Source organism: Cololabis saira, chromosome 9 (assembly GCF_033807715.1).
Source record: "Cololabis saira isolate AMF1-May2022 chromosome 9, fColSai1.1, whole genome shotgun sequence".
In the NCBI taxonomy this organism is placed as follows: Eukaryota; Metazoa; Chordata; class Actinopteri; order Beloniformes; family Belonidae; genus Cololabis; species Cololabis saira.
In genome coordinates, this window is record NC_084595.1 from 5,001,471 (window position 1) to 5,013,315 (window position 11,845).

The 11,845-nt window shown below is 35.0% G+C and overlaps 1 protein-coding gene across 1 annotated transcript in view; it reads left to right on the top strand.

Annotated features, from left to right (window-relative positions):
* The window catches only part of txnrd2.2 (thioredoxin reductase 2, tandem duplicate 2), an 83,342-nt gene extending 75,030 nt beyond the window's left edge, over positions 1-8,312 (top strand). The window contains exons 16-17 of the mRNA XM_061730346.1: positions 2,938-3,126; positions 8,194-8,312. Coding sequence (XP_061586330.1) covers positions 2,938-3,061 — 124 coding nt within the window. The 3' untranslated portion in view covers positions 3,062-3,126; positions 8,194-8,312. The remainder of the gene's footprint in view (positions 1-2,937; positions 3,127-8,193) is intronic.
* Positions 8,313-11,845: the final 3,533 nt, after the last annotated feature.

The following is an 11,845-nucleotide window of genomic DNA, read 5'->3' on the forward strand; positions in this document are numbered from 1 at the left end:
TCATATCTCGATATTTTCTAGCTGAATGGCGATACTTGATATATATCTATTTTTTCTGTGCCATAATTGGGGTTTCCCCCAAAGCATTATAGCATAGCATCTCTGTTAGCATCTCTGTTAGCATCTCTGTTAGCATCTCTGTTAGCTTCATTTTTTCTGAGACAAACCCTTAAAAAAACAGTCAGTTTTAATACAAAGCCTCGTGCCAAATGTCACACAGGTTCCTTTATTAACAGAGGTCTGCACAATATCAACATGTATAAAACAAATGAAATAAAAATAAACTGCCTGCATATATAGAATAAAAATGCTTCTTGAATAAAATAAAACAAATATCTCTTTCCTGCATAACAATTAAATTAAAATACACTGCAATTAATACAATGTAGTTGTGCAAATAACAAAACATTTGTGCAAATCTCAAATAAAACATTCAAGTCAATTTGTCACAAAATAAGCTATATCAAAATCATAAAAAAAAAAAAAAATTTAAATCGATATAAACGATATTGTCTCGTACCATATCGCGTTTGAAAATATATCGATATGTATTAAAATCTCGATATATCGCCCAGCCCTAGCACATCCGTGTTGGGCCGGAACTCAAAATAGGAGAATGTCTTATTGCTCTGAACGACCTCAACACGTCGTCTTTAGGCCTCTTAAGGCCTTTTCCTGGCGTCTTCAGTGGATTCAGCTTTGGTTTAAATAATTGTTTTAATGAGAAAAGGGACATATTTAAATATAGGTGATAAAATGGGGTTTAGTTTGTGACATAAACATGAAGGACATTCAGGAGATCCTTCATCCCCACAGCAATAAGACTGTTTAACTCCTCCTGAACTATAGTATTAGTTTATTTGATCGATCAGTTTCAATTGATAAAATACATTGCATTTCATTTCCTTTTGTAGGAAAGAAATAATAAAAATAGAAGTAAGGAATAAACCGACCAAAAGGTGTAGCTGAAGCCTAACTTTGCGTTCACACTGAAAGCTGCTGTACTGTCGACGGCTGCAGTGGGCGGGGCTAAAGCTGCAGTGGGCGGGGCTAACGTTGCGGTGGGCGGGGCTAAAGCTGCAGTGGGCGGGGCTAAAGCTGCGCTTCAGAACTGGAGGAAACGGCCTACACATATAGCGTGCACATCTTCAGTTTCCTATTTCACCATAGATCACACTTTGGGACGCCTTCTTTATATTTCAGCGTTATTTCCGCGTAGATAAGAGTGAGTTTGATGCTCCTTAACAAGTTTGGTCCTGGATCAACATCAACCGCCAGAGCCGTTGCTCCTGGTGAACCATAAATCCGCCTAGGCTGATTTATTCAGCGTCACACCAACGCAGAACCGACGGCGTAGGCTACGCGGCGACGCACACCGTACTGCGACCCTACGCCGTCGATTTAACACGGAACCATAATTCAGGCGAAGCTGCAGTCTGTCTGCGCTGATACTGACACACCGGGTCGGAGCGGATTTGGTCATGATGTTTAACCTGTGTTTTGTAATTAATAAGCACGGTTTTTAATTATTTTGCGTTGGATTAAAAATTTATGACATAAACACAATTCAAATTTGTACTTTTGTCTATAAAACCAGATTTAGGAGAGATCTTTTGCCTGAGTGTTTTGATAATTTTTTCACTCTGAATTCTGATGTTCATCAATATAGTACCAGGCAAGCCAATTATATCCATCTGCCTAAGAATCTCACCACAAGGGGTCAGTTTCTGCTGAAGTATCGTGGTGCAGAGCTGTGGAATAGTCATCAACACGTGGTAAACATCTCTCCATCTTTGTCAATATTTAAAACAAATTTAAAACAATTTCTGGTTTCATTATATTCAAATGATAAAATTGTTTGCTGACCTTTTTGTTTGTTTCTGATAATTTATTTCTTCGTATGAGTTGTAAATATGCACATGTGTGTATGTGCGTATGAGGAAGGGGGTATTGGGTGGGGAGGGGGGGGTGTAAAGTGTTTATTATAATTATTTGTATGTTTAAGAGGGGAGGATCGCTTATAAGCCCGTCGGGCTTCATGATCTTTCCTGCACATTTTATCTTTGTTTTTTTTCTGTTCTTTTTTCGATGCTTGTATCTTTGTAAGTGCAAACAAATAAATAAACAAAACAAAATCAATGTAGCAAATAAAATAGTTGGGACCATCAAGCTCCTCAACCATCAGTTATTGTTTCACGTGAGCAGTTCAGGTAAAAACGGCAGTTAAATCAGCAAAAATGTCATTTTGCTGGATGAAATATATTAATTCCTGATAAAATAAGTTTGTTAGTGACAGCTCTGCTCATGTACGCATGTGAATCAGTGTACGTTTGTGTGTACATGAAAGTACAATCAGCATTGAGGCTTCTCGCTTCGGGAATCCCGGTCTGTGATTGGACGACGCCTCGGCGTCAACGCTGCTCATTTAAATAAAGTTCAGATTTTTCAACTTTAAATTGACGCGACGCTCCCGACGCGCGTTTTCATATAAAATGAAGCAGCTGGACGCGTATGACGCCCATGATGCTTTCAGTGTAAACGCAGGGTAAGCTTATTGTGCCTTCCCTTTTTAACTTTGTTTACTTCATAGTTGATACTAATACAACAAGGACCAACAATCTACAACAACAAAAAACAGCAAAGTAAACACACATGCAGAACAAGAAGGAAGACAAACTCAGTCACACACACACACACACACACACACACACACACACACACATTTCACCTCAGTCACAACTGGACTATGTGCTATTTTGCACTTAGTTTTAACCTTTCATTTCATGTCTATTTTAACACTAATGTGCTTTTATTGTCTGGAGGTGGAAGTGTGGTTGTTTTTTATGTTTTGATGAGCTGCTGGACAGTTGAATTTCCCTTCGGGGGAAGAATAAAGTTCTGTTTATGTTTATTTATCTGCTTCTGTGTGTTTTTTAGGTGCGGGGCGACATATTCTCACCTCCTGCAGACGGTAGGAATCCACCCGACCAGCGCTGAGGAGCTGGTGAAGATCCACATCACCAAGCGCTCTGGTCTGGACGCCACCGTCACCGGCTGCTGAGGTTAAAGCGCCTCGGCCCTTGAGCACGCTGGGAATCTCACAGGGAATCTCCCAGAGTCTCACAGGTGAGCAGGAAGAATTAGCCCGGGTTGGTTTCGCTCTCCCTCCGTTCGCCTCTCCATTCCTGCCTCCTACACTGCAAAAACTCCACATCTTAACAAGGATATTTGTCTTATTTCTAGTTAAAATGTCTAATCAAAGTAAAAAAAAACTCATTACACTTAAAACAACTCATCACTGGAAAAAATATCAATTTTCACCTGTTTCAAGTAGATTTTCACTTAAAATAAGTAGAAAAATCTTCCAGTGGAACAAGATTTTTTTACTTGTAATGAGAAGATAAATCATGTCACACTGGCAGATTTTTTTACGTATTTCAAGTGAAAATTTACTTGAAAATTGTCAAATAAGTTATTTTTCTGGTAATGACTCTTGCTTTAAGTATAATGAGATTTTTTTGACTAAAAATTAGACATTTAACTAGAAATAAGACAAATATTCCTGGTAAGATTTTGAGTTTTTGCAGTGTGATCTCCTGCTTTCACTGCAAAAACTCCAAATCTTATTTCGCTATCATATTTGTCTTATTTCTAGTTAAAATGTCTAATTTTTAGTCAAAAAAAATCTCATTACACTTAAAACAAGACTCATCACTGGAAAAAACAACAATTTTCATCTGTTTCAAGTAGATTTTCACTTGAAATACCGTTTTTTCTGGACTATGAGGACTATCAGCTCTATTTTAAAAAATAAAAAAAGATATAAAAGCCGATCCTGCATACAAGCCGCATCCGCTCTATTTAAAAAAAAAAAAGCTGCAGATATTTATGTTGTTAGATTAGATATTTACTACTACAGATCCTTTCCTAACAGTGTCTTTTAACACGGCAGCAACTTTGCTGATTAAAACGGGACAAAACCAAGAGAAAATAACTGGTATTTATTTATCTATTTATCAGTTTGAAATCTGCTTCTACTTCTATCTGCTAAAGAAGAAGTAGCGTATTCTTCTTTGCATTTATTTTGTCTTAGTTTTGATTCTAATTCCGGTTAGAGCGCCCCGAGCGGTGGAAGAAAAATCCACAGAATAGCTGCACCTTTGTATAAGCTGCTGGTTGAAAACCTATGAAAAAAGTAGCGGCTTATAGTCCAGAAAATACGGTAAGTAGAAAAATCTGCCAGTGGAACAAGATTTTTTTGCTTGTAATGAGAAGATAAATCTTGTCCCACTGGCAGATTTTTCTACTTATTTCAAGTGAAAATTTACCTTAAACAGGTGAAAATTGTCAAATAACAAGTTATTTTTCTGGTGATGACTCTTGTTTTAAGTGTAATGAGGTTTTTTTGGACTAAAAATGAGACATTTTAACTAGAAACAAGACAAATATTCCTGGTAAGATGTTGAGTTTTTGCAGTGCGGTTTCACTCTCCTCACTGGGATTAGACCGGGTCATCTCAGGCCGCGCAGGTTAGCGTCACCGAGCCGTCATGTGATAACCAGGACTGTTGCCTTGTGTGTGCCCTGAAAATAGAGCTGCAGATCAGGTCAGCGAGCGAGCGTCTTTTAAATAAACAGGCTCATCAATCAGGATTAAGACACACACTCAGGATTCTATTGAATCCACACGCGAGATGCAGACCGGGTTCCAACGTTCTTCTGAATATATATATTCTGCAAATATTGTTGTTTCTCTGGCTGTACTTCCTGTCCATTAGTCTTGGAGGTGACACATACCATACAGCCCTCCCTCCGCCGTGACACTGATGGATGGCCCCGGGGCCGTCGCCGCGGCGACACCGCTCCATTTCCCATGGACACACACACAAATATTCAGCAGGGCTTTCCGTCAGTCAGCCGGGACACGAACCTGCGCCGGACTGCACAAACTCCAGATCTTACCAGGAATATTTGTCTTATTTCTAGTTAAAATGTCTCATTTTTAGTCCAAAAAATCACTTAAAACAAGAGTCATTACCAGAAAAATTACTTATTTGACAATTTTCACCTGTTTCAAAGTCAATTTTCACTTGAAATAAGTAGAAGATTTATGTTCTCATTACAAGTAAAAAAAATCTCGTTCCACTGGCAGATTTTTCTACTTATTTTAAGTGAAAATCTACTTGAAACAGGTGAAAATTGTTGTTTTTTCCAGTGATGAGTCTTGTTTTAAATGTAATGAGATTTTTTTTTACTAAAAATGAGACATTTTAACTAGAAATAAGACAAATATTCTTGTTAAGATTTTGAGTTTTTGCAGTGTGTCAGTCCTGCTCCAGACGGGCGGACTACACTGCAAAAACTCTAAATCTTACCAGGAATATTTGTCTTATTTCTAGTTAAAAAGTCTAATTTTTAGTCCAAAAAAATCTCATAACACTTAAAACAAGAGTCATTACAAGAAAAATAACTTATTTGACAATTTTCACCTGTTTCAAGTCAATTTTCACTTGAAATAAGTAGAAAAATCTGCCAGTGGGACAAGATTTATCTTCTCATTACAAGTAAAAAAATCTTGTTCCACTGGCAGATTTTTCTACTTATTTTAAGTGAAAATCTACTTGAAACAGGTGAAAATTGTTGTTTTTTCTAGTGATGACTCTTGTTTTAAGTGTAATGACATTTTTTTTTGACTAAAAATGAGACATTTTAACTAGAAATAAGACAAATATTCTTGTTAAGATGTTGATTTTTTGCAGTGCAGCAGCAGACCCCCTTTCTTTTTCCGTCCACGGCCTTCCACATCCAATGAAAGAATACAGTGAGATAACAAATATGTGCTTTCCAAAGCTGTTTAGCTACCACATCCCAGACACACAGTCCTGTATTTGTTATTATTCTACCACTGTGAGAGTTTGATCACGGCTGTAGTACCCGGTGTCACCTAAAGGGGGTGCTGTTGTCCACCAGTTGCGCGTCAGTAACAGCAGACGGGCTGAGGAAGTGAATGTATAAAACATAGACCTGGATGCATTCAGGTTGCACATTTAATCCCTTTAATCCCCACTAAAGATGTGTGATTTGGTGGTTGTTGCAGAGCAGACTGACTTTATTGGTGCCAAACTGATAAGGCTTATCAGTTGTATATTTACGTGGATGAAGGTTAGTCCTTAAGAGGCATCAGCCGGTGAGATAAGGAGACTTGTTTATACGTATAAAGCATTAATGGACCTGCACCAGTTTGACAGAAGGACTCGTACCTTCAACCTGTTTGCCTGTACGATGGGCGATGTTTTACCTTTCATGATATAAACCGTCCAAAACATTCACCACGGTGAGAATCTGTATCTCATGGTAAAAAAGAAAGAAAGAAAGAAAGAAAGAAAGAAAGAAAGAAAGAAAGAAAGAAAGAAAGAAAGAAGGAAAGAAAGAAAGAAAGAAAGAAAGAAAGAAAGAAAGAAAGAAAGAAAGAAAGAAAGAAAGAAAGAAAGAAAGAAAGAAAGAAAGAAAGAAAGAAAGAAAGAAAGAAAGAAAGAAAGAAAGAAAGAAAGAAAGAAAGAAAGAAAGAAATGAGCCTGAAAGAAAGAAAGAAATGAGAGAGAGAGAAAGAAAGAAAGAAAGAAATATATAAGAAAGAAAGAAAGAAATATATAAGAAAGAAAGAAATGAGAAAGAAAGAAAGAAAGAAAGAAAGAAATTAGAAAGAAAGAAAGAAATATATAAGAAAGAAAGAAAGAAAGAAAGAAAGAAAGAAAGAAAGAAATTAGAAAGAAAGAAAGAAAGAAAGAAAGAAATTAGAAAGAAAGAAAGAAAGAAAGAAAGAAATATATAAGAAAGAAAGAAAGAAAGAAAGAAAGAAAGAAAGAAAGAAAGAAAGAAAGAAAGAAATTAGAAAGAAAGAAAGAAAGAAAGAAAGAAATTAGAAAGAAAGAAAGAAAGAAAGAAAGAAATATATAAAAAAGAAAGAAAGAAAGAAAGAAAGAAAGAAAGAAAGAAAGAAAGAAAGAAAGAAAGAAAGAAAGAAAGAAAGAAAGAAATATATAAAAAAGAAAGAAAGAAAGAAATATATAAGAAAGAAAGAAATTAGAAAGAAAGAAAGAAAGAAATTAGAAAGAAAGAAAGAAATATATAAAAAGAAAGAAAGAAAGAAATATATAAAAAAGAAAGAAAGAAAGAAATGAGCCTGAAAGAAAGAAAGAAAGAAAGAAAGAAAGAAATTAGAAAGAAAGAAAGAAAGAAAGAAAGAAAGAAATGAGCCTGAAAGAAAGAAAGAAAGAAAGAAAGAAAGAAAGAAAGAAAGAAAGAAAGAAAGAAAGAAAGAAAGAAAGAAAGAAAGAAAGAAAGAAAGAAAGAAATATATAAATAAGAAAGAAAGAAAGAAATGAGCCTGAAAGAAAGAAAGAAAGAAAGAAAGAAAGAAATTAGAAAGAAAGAAAGAAAGAAAGAAAGAAAGAAAGAAATATATAAATAAGAAAGAAAGAAAGAAAGAAAGAAAGAAATATATAAATAAGAAAGAAAGAAAGAAAGAAAGAAAGAAAGAAATTAGAAAGAAAGAAAGAAAGAAAGAAAGAAAGAAAGAAATATATAAGAAAGAAAGAAAGAAAGAAAGAAATATAAAAGAAAGATAAATTCCAGTTTTGCAGTACATGTAACTCATTAATTGGTTTTTATTAATTCAATGTAATTGGTGTAGTTTAGTATTTATTATCTTTTAGAGCAGTGATTTGGCTCCAAAGACTGAATGTGGTGATAGATTTATAGTTACAAAGATGGAGTTGAATTGGTGTTTTTTTTATCGTCATTTTTATCGGGATCAATCCCAGAAATGATCGTGATAAAGTTTTTTATTCCACACCGCCCATCCCGACTGTAGAGACATCTTGGGTTTATTAAGCAGATGAAGAGGGAGGAGGACTCGTCAATAAAAGAGCTGCAGAAACTGACGGACACACGAGGAGGATGTAGTTTATTTTTATTGGAGGTCTGATCTGCCCGGTGTGATTAATGATCCGATGAGGGGAGTGACGGCGTGCCGGGAGATGGAGAGATGAAAAAGAGAGGAGCGCTAGCTACGTGAGCTAGCAGGTTTGTTTGGGCCGGGGCCTGAGCAGAAAGGGAGGAGTTAGGGAGGTACGAGGGAGATTCCTGTGTGATTCCTGTGTGATTCCTGTGTGATTCCTGTGTGCTCGTGCAGGCCGAGGTGCTGACTGAAGGACCCTGACCTCCGCTCAGCAGGAACAGCTTGACTCCATCACTCGCAGCTCCGCGGGCTCACGTGCTCCTTGTGCTCCGGCCTGCAGGGGAAGAGGAGAGGAGAGGGCGGGCCGGGGAACAGACCCAAACCAACACCAAAGTGCTGCCCGCACGGCGGTAAACGGTTCTGTGTTTTTGTGCCTAACGAGCCACTTACAGACCCCAGGGTGGCGGGAGGGAAGTCATTCAGGACAGCAGTTTAACTGTAATGTCTGTCGGCTTTTTGACCTAAGAGATCCTCCTGCTTTCACTGCAAAAACTCTGAATCTTAAGAATATTTGTCTTATTTCTAGTTAAAATGTCTAAAGAAATGTCATTACACTTAAAACAAGACTCATCACTGGAAAAAAACAACAATTTTCTCCTGTTTCAAGTAGATTTTCACTTAAAATAAGTAGAAAAATCTGCCAGTGGAACAAGATTTTTTTGCTTGTAATGAGAAGATAAATCTTGTCCCACTGGCAGATTTTTCTACTTATTTCAAGTGAAAATTTACTTGAAAATTGTCAAATAACAAGTTATCTTTCTGGTAATGACTCTTGTTTTAAGTGTAATGAGATTTTTTGACTTAAAATGAGACATTTTAACTAGAAATAAGACAAATATTTCTGGTAAGATTTAGAGTTTTTGCAGTGTGATCTCTTGATTTCACTGCAAAAACTCAAAACTCAAATCTTAACAAGAATATTTGTCTTATTTCTAGCTAAAATGTCTCATATTTAGTCAAAGAAATCTCATTACACTTAAAACAAGACTCATCACTGGAAAAAACAACAATTTTCACCTGTTTCAAGTAGATTTTCACTTAAAATAAGTACAAAAATCTGCCAGTGGAACAAGATTGTTTTGCTTGTAATAAGAAGATAAATCTTGTCCCACTGGCAGATTTTTCTAACTTTCTTATTTTAAGTGAAAATTTACTTGAAACAGGTGAAAATTGTCAAATAAGTTATTTTTCTGGTAATGACTTAAGTGTAATGAGATTTTTTTTTACTAAAAATGAGACATTTTAACTAGAAATAAGACAAATATTCCCAGTAAAATGTTGAGTTTTTGCAGTGATTGTCTCACATGTTCAGTTATGGTACGGGCTGTTCACGTGCACAAAGTGGAATATTCTGTTTTATGAAATATCTGTCTGACTTGAATGATTATGTTGATTGTTGATCATTCAGTCGTGGCCTAAGACGTGACCTTTTAGCCCGAGCTGCTCCGGCGAGGACGGGGGGTCAGGGTTCAACTCTCAGGTCGGCCAGTTAATGATGAGCTGCACTAAAGCCCAGACGGGGAGTGCAGGTCTGATGTCACCTGGCTGCAAATTCAGCTGTAAATAGAGAGGAGTAATGTTCCTCTAAAGCTTTGTGAGGAATAATTTATATGTAAAGTAATAACATATTGAGATAAAGTGTCAACATTAAAGAAATGATACCAGCTGATCACGTCTTCAGTGTTTTAATTCATTTGACTTAATGGCTGTTTGTTTTAAAGCCAAACCATGTTTTCTTACTGAGAGAAGATTAAAGTACACCGCAAAAACTCAAAATCTGACCAGGAATATTCTAGTTATTACTAGTTATTTCTAGTTAAAATGTCTCGTTTTTAGTCAAAACATCTCATTACACTTAAAACAAGAGTCATTAGCAGAAAAATAACTTATTTGACAAATTTCACCTGTTTCAAGTAAATTTTCACTTGAAATAAGTAGAAAAATCTGCCATTGGAACAAGATTTATCTTCTTATTACAAGCAAACAATCTTGCATGAGGCTCTTTAGCGCCGCCCTAGTGGCTCCTGGAGCTTTTTCAAAAATGTTTGACCTTTTTTTCTTCTTTTTTTCTTTTTTTTTCTCTTTTTTTTCCTTTTTTCCTTTTTTTTATTCTTTTTTTTCTCTTTTTTGCTTCCTTTTTCCTTTCCTTTTTAATCTCGATATTTTGACTTTTTTCTCAAAAGTTTGACTTTTATCAACATTTCGACTTTTTTCTCGAAATTTTGACTTTTTTTCTCTGCATTTCTACTTTTGTCTCAAGATTGTACTTCAACATTAATCTTGATATTTCGACTTTTTTCTCAAAATTTTGAAATTTTTCTCGACATTTCGACTTTTTTCTCAAAGTGCATAATGAAAAAAAAAATCTTCCCCCAGTTATAACCAATATAGATAAATGCAGCATGTGTTGCCTTCATTCTAAAGCTTAAGTTATACAAGACTTATACAAGGCTCCAGACATACTGGCAGATTTCTTTACTTATTTTAAGTGAAAATCTACTTGAAACAGGTGAAAATTGTTCTTTTTTTCAGTGATAAGTCTTGTTTTAAGTGTAATGAGATTTTATTTGACTAAATATGAGACATTTTAACTAGAAATAAGACAAATATTCTTAATATTTTGAGTTTTTGCAGTGTGGTTTCTCAAAACAAAGAAACTTTGAGTGCATTAACACGAAATAACATTGGTCAAAGATTATGGAAGATATATTTACTTTAAAGTTATTACTTTTGTTGATAATTGTTTGATTTTTATATTTATTTTATATTTTATATTTATTTATATTTGATAATTAATTACCATGTTGATAATTGTACGTATCTGTATTGATGCTCACACCAGGAGGCACAAGATCCAAAATAAGGTTTCCTTTTTCTTTATTTATTTTTTTTTTTTGACTCTTTTAGTGAACTACACAGGTGCTGAAAAATCTGTGTTTATGTTTATTTTATTTTAATTCTTTTTGGCAGCCCCAGGCTGGCTTGAGTCTCTTTTTAAAGTTTTCACGGTTAATTAGAAAATAAGATTACTGTTTTCTTTAGTTTGGCACGGAATAGAGCAAAGCAAAACTCAGACCGAGTTCTGCAGCAGCTCCGCCTGGGCGACCTGTTTTTGTTGAATCTGTATCGTTAAGTATTTTACAGTACGGAAAATAAAACTACTATGAGTCATCAACATATTTAAACTGTTTCCAAAAAAACTGAGGAGCAGCTACAAAACAATATGCTCTTTTATAAGTCCTATAATGTAATATGTGTACAAACACATTTACATGGAAACTTGGTTGTGGTGAGCGCCGGCATGTGCACTGCAAAAACTCAGTCTTACCAGGAATATTTGTCTTATTTCTAGTTAAAATGTCTCATTTTTAGTAAAAAAAAAACCTCATTACACTTAAAACAAGACTCATTACCAGAAAAATAACTTATTTGACAATTTTCACCTGTTTCAAGTCAATTTTCACTTGAAATAAGTTATTATTTTATTATACTTATTTTAAGTGAAAATCTACTTGAAACAGGTGAAAATTGTTGTTTTTTCCAGTGATGAGTCTTGTTTTAAGTGTAATGAGATTTTTTTGACGAAAAAATTACACATTTTAACTAGAAATAAGACAAATATTCTTGTTAAGATTTTTTTGTAGAAAAATCTGCCAGTGGGACAAGATTTTTTTGCTTGTAATAAGAAGATAAATCTTGTCCCACTGGCAGATTTTTCTACCTATTTCAAGTGAGAATTTACTTGAAACAGGTGAAAATTGTCAAATAAGTTATTTTTCTGGTAATGACTCTTGTTTTAAAGGAGCTTGAGGCAGGATTTATTAAA